The sequence below is a fragment of the Amia ocellicauda genome, chromosome 5 (assembly GCF_036373705.1).
Source record: "Amia ocellicauda isolate fAmiCal2 chromosome 5, fAmiCal2.hap1, whole genome shotgun sequence".
In the NCBI taxonomy this organism is placed as follows: domain Eukaryota; kingdom Metazoa; phylum Chordata; class Actinopteri; order Amiiformes; family Amiidae; genus Amia; species Amia ocellicauda.
Window position 1 is genome coordinate 49,707,139 of NC_089854.1, and position 16,243 is coordinate 49,723,381.

General features: G+C 37.7%; 1 protein-coding gene across 1 annotated transcript in view; it reads right to left on the bottom strand.

Moving 5' to 3' along the window:
• Nucleotides 1-14,972, bottom strand: part of LOC136750612 (1-phosphatidylinositol 4,5-bisphosphate phosphodiesterase zeta-1-like) — a 50,703-nt gene extending 35,731 nt beyond the window's left edge. Inside the window, exons 1-4 of the mRNA XM_066705738.1 lie at nt 14,883-14,972; nt 13,380-13,621; nt 9,590-9,791; nt 1,831-1,975 (exon numbers count right to left, since the gene is read on the bottom strand). Of these exons, the coding sequence (XP_066561835.1) occupies nt 1,831-1,975; nt 9,590-9,791; nt 13,380-13,569 (537 nt within the window). The 5' untranslated portion in view covers nt 13,570-13,621; nt 14,883-14,972. The remainder of the gene's footprint in view (nt 1-1,830; nt 1,976-9,589; nt 9,792-13,379; nt 13,622-14,882) is intronic.
• Nucleotides 14,973-16,243: the final 1,271 nt, after the last annotated feature.

Sequence of the window (16,243 nt, forward strand, 5' to 3'; positions counted from 1 at the left end):
TACATATTAATAACTAAATTCATAACATATATTTGTAGTCCATTCAATTAAAAAAAAAAAATTAAGTAAATATCTAAGGGTTCTTAAGTTACACAACTTGTTACAGCTTGGAAATATCTACAAACTGCACCATTCTCAGGAACGCTTATTTTTCAGTCAAGTAAATCCATATTCTCTAATATGAATCTTCTGTTCCGGAGTGGCAGCTAGTAAAAGGATACATCTCCTAATTCCTGAAATCTAGCTTAGCTATTTCATACCAGCCTAAATGCAATCACGCCGCTGTGTCATTAAGGGGATACTGACAGATGACCACTCCACTGGAAAAATACCACAGGTTTCCACCGGTACCATCCCGGCACATGAATGTATATGAAAAGCAGGGTATACTGAATCAGGAAACCGAAGGCCTTCATTTATTTTATATAGTTTATAGTTGAACTGATTCAGCATAGAAATAAATACTCTACAGATTCCAGTTAATTGAATTAGCTTCTACACTAGGGGGTGTGTAAACCTCCGACAGCATTCCAAATAAATCTGCTGATTTGTGAGTCTAATGAGAAGCAGTGTGATCACATTATGAGAAGACTCTACTCCAATGTAATAACACCCCTTGTGCTGTACATTTAAAGCATTGTAAAGTGATTCTTATAAACAAATCTATGATATTTTAGGGATTATAAACTTTAAATAACCCTGTTATGTAACATGACAGTAGGGAAGACGAATCTGTTAAATATGTTCTCATATGATGACCATCGATGCAATGTTTATTTACATTAGCATAAGATCAAGTGATTAGTATCATCAGTACATTTTTTTAAGTAAATAAAACTATTACATTAATTTCCTTTTAATTATTAAGAATACAGTGCTTTGTATGATAATTGGGGAGTAATTACACATAAAAATAATGTAATAATTACTTGATTATTTATGCTCTGTATTTGTGTAGTGCTACTGAAGAAATGCTCCGAATGAAACACTTGAATCAATGGGATTATCTCAAAAAGCTCTTTGATTTCCAGCCATGGTGACATGTGGGCAATGTGCTTGATTTTCCCAGCTAGGCTCTAAATTACATTATTTTGCTTTTCTTTTATCCACTAGACATTTGAAACTTGCTTGTCTTGATCTCCCCATTTAACCTTTTTGTTTCCAGTGAGTAGAGTAGATGATTTGGAGATACGTATAAAACCTTTAATACTGAAGCCCTTGAGAGACAATCTATGACACTGTACTTCTGCTTTTCGATCGACAGATTCAGACCATGGCCTTTGGAAAAGGATGCTTTCTCATTGGTACTACTGTCTCAAAAGGGCCAAAGAGCCAAGAGAGCAGAAGGCATTGCAGTTTCTTGAGTAAAGCACATACTCTTTTTACATTTTTTCTAAAAAATTTACAAATGCATTCTTGAAAAATGCCATGCTACATTCTACATTTAGCATCTATCCTACTCCTCCTCCACACTGACACCCACACTGCTCTCATTTCCTTTTAAACCAATCCTACATTTGGCTTGATAGAAGACATGCAAAGAGAATGAGTCCCTTTACATTCTGTGCAAACATTATAGTGGTTTTCAGTGTACATCAGAAGAAACTTTATGAAAGAATACAAAATAAATCACATGCACTATCACTACCATCTACTATCAAAACACACAGAATACATTGAAATATTACACAAAAGAAATACAAGTAATACAAATCATCATTGCCCTTGCGGGGGATCTATTGGCGAACACCCAAGTGCATGTCAGACACCTGCTGTTAAATCGCTGTGATTCTCTTTCTGTTTACACTACAACACCAATCTGTCTCCTACCATGAAAGCATGATGCTCCACTGTTTCAATAACATCCTTGAAGAAGATCTTGCTGGTCAAAGTGTGGCCGTGGTAGACAATGGGCTCATGGTCTGGCCCATCCCAGCAATCAATCTCCAAACAACGACATCCCCTCCTCAAGGCACTAGACACAGAAACAATAGCATTTATTTAGGTTAACCAGGCTGCCAGTTATCTATAAATCACTGCACCTGAGCTGTGATTTCCTGCTATCTTAATGAGGGATGAAAAAAGGGTGGATTTCTGTTGGGTCTGTCATAATCATTCCTTATATTTGAAGTTTAACTGAATCTTTTGCCATTGTGCACCATAGATATGTTTTGTACATGTAGAAGAGAGTGGATCTGCCATCAGTTTGGGGTGCAATTCCTTAATATGAAATTTTACTTTGGATACACAAACTGGAGAATACCTGTAGTGCAGTGATTCCCAACCCTGTTCCTGGAGAACCCTCTACACTTCTGTTTTTTGTTCCAACCGAGCTCTCAATTACTTAATTGAACCCTTAATTGAACTAATAATGTCCTAAATCAGAGTCTTTTAATTATTTCAAACAGTAGGGGTTTTAAGTTAAGTATAGATTGTTACTTAAATCAAGGTTACACCAGGGGCTAAATATAAAAGACTTTAATGCATTGGTGAGCACCATATGTCTTTCCCTCCAGCGATGGAATTTGGCAAGGCACTGAACAGTGATGTGGCAGTAAACGACAGACAGATAATCCTGGAGGTTTCCTGGGGTCCAGTAAAAAGTAAATAAATAAAGGATTCTGATGAATTGGCTCTTTCTTGTTTAAGGGGCTTTCAAAATCCATTTTGGTCCTACCCAAAGGGTCACAGGTCAAAAAGCTCACAGGAATTATGATACAGCCTAATCTCCCTCCAGATGCATGACTCAAGCTAACCTCCAGATACCTTTAACCACCCACCTGCTCATTTAACCTTCTACATACCCCTGGTTTTAAAGTAAGCTTTTTTCCTGACTAAAGGGAAGTAAGCGATTAAACAGCCTCTTTGTGACACATTCCACACAGCTGGGGAGAACATTAGTGTAAAGCCAAAATCAAGTACATGACTATACAAATACAAATAAAAGACAGAAAAAAATAGACGAGTTACCAACTTATCTAGAAGCATGCAACCTGGTAGGATATTTCAAGTTGTAAGTAGAGTACATAATGACAGTGGCATCTGAAACACTACAGTGCATTTTTAAAAGATATAGTTTGACCTACTACAATCCAGGAAATAAATAGATCAGAAACAATAGCTTACTCATATATTGAAACTCATGAAAGGTTTGCCAACAAAGAGTAAGGGAAGAAATTAGAACCTGTATTTGAAGCTAAACACCCACTTTCTGCAGTGCTGATAGATAGCCTAATGCAGAGGTAATAAGCAAAAGATGGAAGAACATCAAAATACAAGATGTACTAATTCTAATAACTATTTAAAAGCATTTAAAAATAATGTGCTGTCCAAGAAAGCAGATAGTCCAAGTAATGAATGTTATTAAGTGTCTGATTACCCTCCCATTTTCAGACTTTAAGATGATTGCTTTGAACAGGGAATTAGATCACAGGAGGTGTATTGAAGTGTAAATTATGGTGGTTAATGCACTTGTGTTTGTGAAGTGCATTTTGCAGTCTGTGGAGAGTGAGGACAGTGGAAAACTCAACCGATCCTGCTCCCACTCTCTGTAGAGTCCAACTGGGGCACCCAAGTCTTTCTCTGCCTGGTAGGTTATCAATGCTTTCCATGACAATGATTGCCCATAGTTAAAACGGCTTTGGTACCTGGCCAAGACAATGTCAGCTTTCCCTCAGGAAGATCAGGGCAGAGGAGGGAGCCAAGCAAGCAGGCTGGGACTGTTCTTGACATTACCTGCCTATGCCTTTCATGACTCAGTTATATTTGTAATGAGGCCTATATGGAGAAGAACTTGATTTAGAGGTGCCCCTGTGAAAAGCAACCATGATACAACTGCTCAGTACATTAGTTCTTCACCTTGATACCTTTCTCTGTCTTTCCTCCTGTCTTGCTGTGTTTATTTATACTTTGGAGAACTTCTGTTTGGATTGAAAAATGCTGTATTGTGCAATATGTTTACCTGACCTGGATGGATGCAAATAAGCTGTACTCAATGGCCACCTAGCTAAAAGAGCCCCAGTTCCTCTAGTGGAGCAGATTAAATCTCCTAATATTTGTTCACATGAGGAGCAGCTCTCTGGGAATTTCTTAATCCTATTTTATAAGTAGTTTCACCCTTCTCTGTGTTACAGTATTGCCAAATGCTCACTACTCAAAGCCAGCCCTTCCTTCTGGGTTGTGAAACTTCGAAGCCAAGTGAAGGTTGTGATGAATGTCCCGGAGCTCTCGCTAATGCATATTTATGAATTGAAACTTTTCCCTTTCATTTTCCAGGTAATGTGACATTGATTTTCGCTGACTTTTACCTGATTGTGCTATCTCAATAAATAGTTGTTAGTTAGTCGACAAATCACTCCTTTTTATCATTGTTGAGCCTAAAAATTCAATTTTGCAAAACATTTCATAAAAATACAGAGCTGCCAAGGGACATCTATGGCTCTTCTAGATCCTACCCTCATTTGCATTTCAGTTGCAGTTGCCTTATTTAATCTTTAACAGCTAATGTCTGGTTATGCTTTTGTTATTGTAACAATTGGTGCCCTGAGAGAAATGTAAGTTTCTAACACCAAAAACAAGCATGTATGCAGTGCGAACACTAATCATAAGTCCATAATTTCCTATTTCTGTTACTTGCACAGAAAGCCCAATTAATACAGTACTTTGCAAAAGTAGTCATCCCCTTTGGCGTTTTTCCTATTTTGTTGCATTACAACCTGTAATTTAAATAGACTTTTATTTGGATTTCATTTAATGGACAATATAGTCCAAACTGGTGAAGTGAAATGAAAAAAATAACTTGTTTTAAAAAATTCTAAAAAATACAAAACGGAAAAGTGGTGCGTGCATATGTATTCACCCCCTTTGCTATGAAGCCCCTAAATAAGATCTGGTGCAACCAATTACCTTCAGAAGTCACATAATTAGTTAAATAAAGTCCACCTGTGTGCAATCTAAGTGTCACATGATCTCAGAATATATACACCTGTTCTGAAAGGCCCCAGAGTCTGCAACACCACTGAGCAAGGGGCACCACCAAGCAAGTGGCACCACGAAGACCAAGGAGCTCTCCAAACAGGTCAGGGACAAAGTTGTGGAGAAGTACAGATCAGGGTTGGATTATAAAAAATTATCCAAAACTTTGAACATCCCATGGAGCATCATTAAATCCATTATTAAAAAATGGAAAGAATATGGCACCACAACAAACCTACCAAGAGAGGGCCGCCACCAAAACTCACGGACCAGGCAAGGAGGTCATTCATCAGAGAGGCAACAAAGAGATCAAGGATAACCCAGAAGGAGCTGCAAAGCTCCACAGCAGAGATTGGAGTATCTGTCCATAGGACCACTTTAAGCCGTACACTCCACAGAGCTGGGCTTTAGGGAAGAGTGGCCAGAAAAAAGCCATTGCTTAAAGAAAAAAACAAGCAAACCCATTTACTGTTTGCCAAAAGGCATGTGGGAGACTCCCCAAACATATGGGAGAAGGTACTCTGGTCAGATGAGCCTAAAATTGAGCTTTTTGACCATCAAGGAAAACGCTATGTCTGGCACAAACCCAACACCTCTCATCACCCCGAGAACACCATCCCCACAGTGAAGCATGGTGGTGGCAGCATCATGCTGTGGGGATGTTCTTCATCGGCAGGGACTGGGAAACTGGTCAGAATTGATGGAATGATGGATGGTGCTCAATACAGGGAAATTCTTGAGGGAAACCTGTTTCAGGTTCACCTTCCAGTAGGACAATGACCCTAAGCATACTGCTAAAGCAACACTCGAGTGGTTTAAGGGGAAACATTTAAATGTCTTGGAATGGCCTAGTCAAAGCCCAGACCTCAATCCAATTGAGAATCTGTGGTTTGACTTAAAGATTGCTGTACATCAGCGGAACCCATCCAACTTGAAGGAGCTGGAGCAGTTTTGCCTTGAAGAATGGGCAAAAATCCCAGTGGATAGATGTGCCAAGCTTATAGAGATGTACCCCAAGAGACTTGCAGCTGTAATTGCTGTAAAAGTTGGCTCTACAAAGTATTCACTTTAGGGGGGTGTATAGTTATGCACGCTCAAGTTTTCTGTTTTTTTGTTGTTGTTGTATTATTTCTTGTTTGTTTCACAATAAAAAATATTTTGCATCTTCAAAGTGGTAGGCATGTTGTGTAAATCAAATGATTCAAACCCCCACAGAAATCCATTTTAATTCCAGGTTGTAAGGCAACAAAATAGGAAACATGCCAAGGGGGGTGAATACTTTTGCAAGGCACTGTATATTTATCATAAATAGGCTGCAGAGACAATTTAATGGCTATTGATTATCGATTAGAGATTACAGGGTGGAAGTGAGATGGAATATAAATACTGAAAGGTCCAACTGTTCTCCAGTTACAGTTGTTATTTCAAAGTGTTAAAGGAATTGTAGGTGTGGGATTTCAAATCTACTGTGATTTAATGAGTTGCTCAACTGATTTTTCTTTTATCAATCTATTTGGCTCTATCTTGTTTGTAGATTTTAATTGTGGAAATATTCTCAAACACTTTTTTGTTTTTTTGTTTTTGATTTTGTTTAAGTAAGACATAATTATCCTCAGTACTGCAATGTACTGCAATGGTGAATGCTATATTATACATTCAATTTAAGTTAATTAAGCAGTTTATTAGTTTAAGCAGAAAACTGAATTGGTGCTCTATAATGAGGGAAGACTGTACTTCTACATCTTTACAACTCCAACAAGCTGTTAAGATATCATTTAGCTTACCTACAAGTCATGTCTACTGTTTGCTAGACATATAATTATTGCATGGTTATCTTAGCACTGTTGGCATGAATGAATATCCCATAAAACACTGGCCTCCACACTCCATTTGCATAATTGTTTTCATAATTAGAGGAAAGAAAGACCGCACAACATTAGGTTGTAAAGTATCAGGATGTTCTAGGTGTTTCATCTTAACTTCAAAACATTGGATTTAGACTTAATTTGGTCCACTGCTTACTGCTGTTATTCTAAAAAATGTATTACGCCGTTATTGGTGCATGTAGCCAGAAAATGACATCACGTTGCACAGCCATTTGTGAAAGACCGGTGCAGAGCTGAGCATTCAGATTACTAAACAGTTAATGGAGCACTCATTTAACTAAGTAAACTGCTTTCGCCACCAGTATCAAGAGAGTTGTATATCATGAGTTAGGGTCCAAGGGCAATAAAACTCATTTTCTGCTACAATCAGCCTTTTCAGATTGTTCTTTTCAATTACGAAGCTCATTTTCAATCTGATTTGTTAACTTATGGCCGTAAAGATGTGATGGTGAGAGGGGAGGGGAGGGGGGATAAAAACCCTGAAGTACATTGCATTTATATTATATTAAAAAAATAGAATGATAATGCTTGCTCATAATTCACAGCTAATGCCATTAAACATGTTAAGACCCAACAACTTTATACTATTTATTATGGATTATTATAATAATATATATATATAATAATATAATATATATATATATATATATATATATATATATATATATATATATATAATAATTCTATCTTCATTGGGAAAGGCATATTTTCTATTCAATGTATTAATAGAGAACTCTTCTGGCAAAATTATTGCTTTTTTAATCTCTTAGCAGATTAATGCAAATGTTAACTGATCCTCAGATCAGTTAAACTAATAATAACTGTTCAGGTGAAACAAACCTTTTTAGTCACTAAACACAAAAATGTTACAGAAACAAATACAATGAAAATAAGTTGTTGGGTCTTATGCACTGTGACGGTGATGCTCTTTATAGGAGAGGTACTATTATTGTTGGCATGGTGTTGGCACTAGGCTGTATCTGTCAAGAGCACAGATTTTGTCTGCGTTGTAATATTCAGTGCGGTGATGGCACTTGATGGCACTTGCTGTATGTGGCATGCGCTGTTTTTGTCAGCACTGTAATAGTCGACACAGTTATGGCACTTTACTGTAAATGGCATTCGCTATTATTGTTTGTGCTATACTAGGATATGCAGTGATTTCTTCACAATAATTGTTTTGTTGTAATGTCGTGTAACCACATGTTCCACAAGACTGCATTATACCTATAAATAGTAAAACCAGAGCAACTGATAATTTTTTCCACAGCTGTATTGCTCAGCATGGTAGAACTACCCTGCCATTAATTACTTTATTGGCTGATGTCCTGTCTCCTTGATTGACTGATATGTTGGCATGATAATGCAGTGGAGTCCCAATTGTCATTGCTTGGGCAACCAGACAATCAAAGACGTCAAGTAGGGACTTCCAGCTATATAAAGCTGAGCATATTCTTCAAGTGCTGTCTTGAACTTGGCAGAGACTGTTCAATTGTAAGCCCAAGCTTTTCTTGGCTTTCTTTTTCCTTGTTCTAGAAATCTCCTTCATAGAGCTCCTTGATAGAAACTGATTTCCATTATGGCTACAATATGAAGTGTCTTGGCAGCTTCTTGTGAATTTGCCTTTATCTTTGTATGTATGGCAACTGGCTGCAATGGGCCAAGACAAACGTTTGTGACCCACCTGCCTGTTTCTATTGAAAAAGTTGTAATTCATGTAAATGTTGATGGTATTATCACTGAGGAATCATGGGTATTTGATGTGTGCAATGCAAAGGCAATCTCTTCTTGTCACCTGCAGTTGGTCAACTAAGTTAGGATGTAATGCATAAAATAAAACAATGTCAGAAAGAATGAAGGGAAATATGAATGTAAAAAAAAGTTGTCATTTGCAAAATGTATAAACAAATGATGTGTTATAAACTCTTCTCAACCTTTCTCCAATTCATTTGATGTGTTTACAAACTATGATACCTTAACAGTGAAAATACAGTACAGCTCAAAATTGAGATATATTGGTTGCCTTTTTTTCCACTGTATAACTCCAAACTGTTAGAGTGATGACTGATGACTTTCCCAATCTGTAATCCCAGTAGGTTATTCCTGAAGTGAAACAATCCTGTGGTTTTATGTTTCTTTAAATCCCCCAAACCTGCTAACAACCTGGAAACAATGTTTAATTCCTGCCATTTAACAAATGAATGATTCCATGAAGTCATTGAAAGCTTCCATTACTCTACCTGTATATTCTGGAGTTGTTCTGCTATTCTGTAGTAACTTTTTTCAAGCAGTTTCATCCTTAATATCACTCAATCTGCTAATACTTGCCATTTATCTTGGGTTTTGTCAAAAGTGGAAAAAGCATGACAGATTGGCAGAAAACGTCAGGCTACCTGCTCTTCAAAAATCCAAGCACATGACATTATGGCAATTTTATGCTTGACAGGGGCTTAAAAAAATGGAAAGCTCCCATCCAGCATCATACTTTAAATGTGTGAATTGGCAGATGGGATGAAGTTGTGATTTAATCTTGGTTTTGTTTGTTGGTACATAAAAATTATTTCACCTGCACTCTGGAGTATTTCTATAGAAACATTTCTTCTTATCAATTAATCATTTGATAAATAATTCCAGGTTTCACCTGGTTCCTTGGTTTAATACACACATATATATATATATATATATATATATATATATATATATATATATATATATATGCACAGACATACCTTACATAGGCAAACAGTTGGCTTTTGCCTATCAGCTGGTCTCCCATGAGGTAGGTGTTGTGTGAAGATGATATGAAGTAGTGGTTAAGAGGTTGCCCCATGTCCTGGTACACAGCCAAGTGGTCTCTGTTAAAGACACAGCAATCCTTGGACTCCATGTACCTGAGGAATCCTTCAAACGTCATGGATCTCTTCACTCGGGCTGCAGATTACATATTTAATAAGTGGGGCCATTAAAGTGATTAATTTATTTTAGAAAAGGAGATACATTATTTAAAATGCTTATAAAAATAATTAATTGTGGAAGATAACATTAAGCAGAAACAATATATTTAACCAATTAGACAGAGAGAAAAAAATAGTTTTTTTGTTTTTTTTTCACAAGATGGTTAATTTCCATGGGCATTTTGGCAGTTTTACCATGGTCTTCCTGTACAAATGACACTGATTTGCTATGCCGTCACCACATTCCCCCTCTCATTTTGCAAATCTACAGTACATTTTTAATAATATCACGATTAGCCATAGTGTTAATAAGGGCTTGTGCAATACTACAATTATAAAGGTTTAACTTGCATAAGCAGTAAAAGCTCCACAGTAATGAGCCGTGGAATTCAGTCTGTGCTTAATTGAAGACCCCAGTCTGTTATGTCAATGGAATTGACAAAGTAATTATAGCACTGCAAGTTTAATATATGATAAGAATGTTTGCCAAGTTGGTTGATGAGATATCTGCAACATTGTACTTCTATTAATGGTTTGTTTGTGTATTGGTTTGTTGTTGGAATGCTTTTGTGATCTGCACAACCTTTAACATTACTGACTTCACTTCCCCACATGCCCCCTCCTACCCTACGAAACTCAAGGATATTTTAACTGTGTTGCATTTCCCTGTAGATGAACATTTTCTTGTCCAAGAATCTCCAAGTCATTTGAGCTCTTTTCCCATTTTATAGCCATCGGAGTGACTGCACTGGAGCTCCTTTTACAAATGCAATCAGTTCTCGACTATTAAATAGGAAATTTGAAATCAGACTAAATGTGTACATCAGCCTGGTTTGTGTAACATCGCTCCCCTGAGATTCAAGAGTGTGCAAAACCTGCCAAAGCTCTGGGTCTTGTCTTTCTTGTTTGGTTTTGTGCTGTTACATTTGAGATATGTTGCCCATTTGTGCTGTGGGCATTGGCAGTCATAGCTATGCCGGTGAAGGATGACCAACATGGTTGTCACATATGGTTGTAAGTGCTGCTCAGTTTGCATCATACTTAACTCTCTGGCTGTATGTGTCCTGAATTGGACTTTTGCATTGCTCATGGTACACTAGTTAATTTTGGAAAGCACAGGGGGGTAAACATAGCATGTTGTTAGGAATATGGTCACAGGAGTCTGAATTTGAATTCTCATTTCTCATACTACAGAGGGATATTCAAATTATTCTGAGCTCCTTACGTTTAGAAGCTGTACGAATCTGCTGTTCCTTCTTTAACCCCTTGTTTGTTATCTCAAACCCTGTTGCAACCAGACCTACATAAAGAACTGGCTGTTTCTGCTCACACTCTGTTAGGAGATATTAATATTGATTACCTGACAGCGGACAAGCAATCAACTATCTCTTCATCCTTTAGTGCTGTTAAAAGCTCTAGCATAAAAGCTAATAGATTATTTTGCACAGAAAACTGAAAGGAACAGATACTAGGGGGAAAACATAATACAGTAGCTTCCTTTAACAATAATGTGTCACCTCAAGTTTACCTTTGTTCCCTGTAGCTTTACATTCTTATGGATCCAAAAAAGTGCAAGGTTAAAAATGGCTAAAAAAGTAGTGGGTAGTTGCCTGCTAGTAGTTCCAAAATCCTGCAAGGTAATAGATTGGGAGTGTCTAGTACAGGGATGTCAAACCTTTTTTGGCTGGAGTGCCCAAAGTCTGGTTTGTCATTTAAGTGCCAAGGGAGCCAATGATAAACTTGGGATGTAAAGGTTTATACAGGGGCTAAACAGCAAATGTTTAAACCAATATTTATATTTATTTTTGGTTGTAATTAACCCCCCACCACCCACATCCACTGCTAACCCCCATCTTGACCTCCATCACTCTATCGTCTGGAGAGTGTGTGAGACCCAGTCTGCTAATGGAACTTATGTTGCTCAATAAACAACATAAGTATAAAGTGATGCACCAAGACAATTCTGACCAAAAAAGAGTATACATATTAAAGTTATTTTTGTCCCTCATTCCAATTTTTTCTGACAGATATTTTACTCTAAATTTGCATATATATATATTATTACAATAGTAATAACACTTCACCAGCTCCATCATTTTTGGAATATGTCCCTTTTTATTTTGGACAATGAGAATATTTAATCATCATTCAAATAAGATCAATCAATTATGTCACTACATAAATTATAATAAGTGCATAATACAATTAATACATAATTTGAATGTTGCAGTATTGCTTATAGTGCAGTAAAATGCATGCATCACATTTCCTCACGTATTAAATTTGAAGATTATAATGCTAAAGTACAAAAATAGACAATCACAATCCCTCATACTGCAGTAGCGGGATCCACTGGTGACGTCACACACGTACACTCCTAATTTGCTTTCTATCACACAGCAAATGCAGTGGCCTGATTTGAGTCTGTTTGAGTCCAACACAATATCCCACAGATTGCCCCATTGCCCTGCCGTTGCAATTCAATAAGTATAATGTTGTTAATTAGGCTGCATCACTCATCCTTGAATTGTTTTGTTTGTGCTTGCACTCGCAATGTGTACCAGTGTACCTTTTTCTCAGTATATAATTAGCCTACTTACGAATATCTACTGCTTTTAGATTTTGTAGAATAACTAACACTGGTAGCAGATATACTTTGATGCTGTGGTACCATTAAATGCACACAAAAATCAAAGGCATACTTTATTTATTGACTGATAATTTACAGCTTGCTTTTTCCCACTTTATGAAGTAATTTTTTTTTGTGTTAAAGTGTTAAATATGAATGATTGTGGCCAATCTTACATTTGACACAGGAGACAACAGTAAGCAAAATGTTTTGTCCCCACGTGTTCAACAAATATGTCACAATAAATCACAGCAGGACATATTTACAGTTTTTTAATCTTCCTCCTGGTCCCAGAGTGCAGCACAGTAGCATAAAATGGCCATCAACATTAAGGTCCGTTCATGTGGCACAGATTTCTGCAGTTCTGTTCTGCTCCACAAATGGGATTGGTGGGATTCTGCACAACTGCAGAACTGCAAAAATCAGCGCAAAATGAACGCGACCTAAAATATACATTTTCAGAAAATAACGGAAAATAATGGAATTGACAAAATAAAAATGTCAATTCCATTGACATAACAGTCCGGGGTCTTCAATTAGGGGCGGTACCATCCTTGACAAACAAACTGTCTGTTTTCGACCCAATCAGTTCAGGCAACTGAGGTGCGACTGGCAAAAAAAACTAAAAAACAACGCAGCCGCTAACTTGGCTCGCACGCACGTGTGCCATTGATTCGCCATCACTGGTCTATTATTTCACTGTGTTTGGGTTGAAGTTTGAAGTTACTCTCAATCTGAATCTCTGCTTTGAAGGGGAATACCACTCACTTCCTCTGTACCACTTTCCTAATAAAGTAATATATGAATACCACAGGAGTAGCACATGGATATCTCATGCAATTCTGACTCATGAGTACGATAGTAAGGTCAAGGTTGAGGATCAGAGTTAAAGGCTTGGTTTTGGGGTTAAGGCTTATACATATACTCCAAGCTCACCTGTCTCATCAATCTCATACTTGTCAATCATTGCCACTACTGTCCCCTCAGTGACATGGGTTTCCATTTGCTCCTTATGAAGGAACTCCAGCAGGCTCTTCATTGTCATCCTCATACCTACAGGAGCGTAGCAGCAGTAGATGTGCAGGATCTCTGCACGCCTGGACGTGGGGGGCATACTGGGTAGCATGTTTCCCCCTCTCCCTTCTGCTATTTCTGTCACGTTCAGCCTTCGAATGATTCTAAGATCAACGATAGACACAATAGAATGTGTGTGTGTGTGCGTGTGTGTGTTTTTACTTTAAGACCTTCTCATAGTAAAGCTGTGGAGAGACAAATCTAATTTCAGACCCAATGAGTTGCCAGTGTCTTCTTAACCATCAGTAAACACAAACTGGCTGCATCAGCTAAGTCTGGCATGAGCTGCTTTTCATTCAGTGGGTGCTATCTTCAAGATCAGGTGTTTCATCTTGGGAAGTTTTCAAATCAATGCACTAAGAGGTCCTTGAGAACAAAAGTAAATTAAATATGACGTTGTATCTATACCTTGTAAAATACTTTATTTTTTAAAAGCCTGGCAGAAGAAATCCAATTTTGGATCTCAGCACTTGATCAATGTTGAACAATGTTTTTACCTGCCTACCAATTGCAAATGTACAAGACCAGTACTGACTGGGAAGAAGTATGAAAGTATGAAACCTCAGGAAAAGTATTATTATTATTATTATTATTATTATTATTATTATTATTATTATTATTATTATTATTATTATTATTATTGGCAGACATCCTTATCCAGAAATACAGAATCACCCAGTTATGTAATCTGCTACTGGTGGGCAAATAGGTAAAAGCTTTCATTTAATATGTGCTAAGGTCTGAATGGCCATAGAAATGTTGAACATACAGCTTTTAGTGAATGGCTGCTAATTGAAACCGTTTCCCATTTGCCACTGGGACCTGATGTGCTTGTCTATTAGTTATCAGAGACTAGAACGTTTCTTTTTGTTTTTGAATACGTTTTTTTTCCCTCTCCCTTTATTTATTTATTTATTTATTTATTTATGATTTGCCTGGCTTAGTCACAGGAGAAGAAAGTGGCATTGGAATGTTTGATTTTAGGAACACGCTTCTATTTTTTTCCTACTCTTCTACTGTTTGTTTCTGTCAGCCCCAATGAAAAGACAGCACTGATACATTTAGAGAAAGGGTAAAAACCTGCTGATGAGTTTGTTACTTTACTTTTTCAGGTCTGTCATTTCAACTTTGAGTTCAGAGGCTTGAGAAGTTCATGTGCTTGTACAGAACTTCACTAAATAAATGTGCCATAGCCTAAGTTGCAATTATTAAAAAATGATGCATTAGCAATTTTGTGGATTGTAAACAATATTTCTGAAAGTCTGTTTTTATTGTCAGGAAACCTTTACAGTTCCTTGTTTAACTTGAGTGGTTTTAGATAAATATTGAAAATAATAATATCATCTTACAACTTTGATAACATACCTGCAATCTGTAGAAAATGTGAAGCACTCACACACTTATGGGCAAATTTCACAAAATATCCAATGTCTTTTAATGAAAGAACACCCAGCAGCATTCAACCCATATGAATAATGGAGTAATCTGTGCACAGAAATGTTTATTTACACATAGAATGTCAGTTACACATAGAATGTCAAGATGATGTCACTGCCATTGTGATGTAAGCAGTACTGATGGAGCACAGTGGAGTAGTGAATGATGCTCCTATCACAAGTAGCCACAAACCTGATATATATATATATATATATACATACACACTCACCTAAAGGATTATTAGGAACACCATACTAATACTGTGTTTGACCCCCTTTCGCCTTCAGAACTGCCTTAATTCTACGTGGCATTGATTCAACAAGGTGCTGAAAGCATTCTTTAGAAATGTTGGCCCATATTGATAGGATAGCATCTTGCAGTTGATGGAGATTTGTGGGATGCACATCCAGGGCACGAAGCTCTCGTTCCACCACATCCCAAAGATGCTCTATTGGGTTGAGATCTGGTGACTGTGGGGGCCAGTTTAGTACAGTGAACTCATTGTCATGTTCAAGAAACCAATTTGAAACGATTCGACCTTTGTGACATGTTGCATTATCCTGCTGGAAGTAGCCATCAGAGGATGGGTACATGGTGGTCATAAAGGGATGGACATGGTCAGAAACAATGCTCAGGTAGGCCGTGGCATTTAAACGATGCCCAATTGGCACTAAGGGGCCTAAAGTGTGCCAAGAAAACATCCCCCACACCATTACACCACCACCACCAGCCTGCACAGTGGTAACAAGGCATGATGGATCCATGTTCTCATTCTGTTTACGCCAAATTCTGACTCTACCATCTGAATGTCTCAACAGAAATCGAGACTCATCAGACCAGGCAACATTTTTCCAGTCTTCAACTGTCCAATTTTGGTGAGCTTGTGCAAATTGTAGCCTCTTTTTCCTATTTGTAGTGGAGATGAGTGGTACCCGGTGGGGTCTTCTGCTGTTGTAGCCCATCCGACAAGGTTGTACGTGTTGTGGCTTCACAAATGCTTTGCTGCATACCTCGGTTGTAACGAGTGGTTATTTCAGTCAAAGTTGCTCTTCTATCAGCTTGAATCAGTCGGCCCATTCTCCTCTGACCTCTAGCATCAACAAGGCATTTTCGCCCACAGGACTGCCGCATACTGGATGTTTTTCCCTTTTCACACCATTCTTTGTAAACCCTAGAAATGGTTGTGCGTGAAAATCCCAATAACTGAGCAGATTGTGAAATACTCAGACCGCCCCCCCCGGCACCAACAACCATGCCACGCTCAAAATTGCTTAAATCACCTTTCTTTC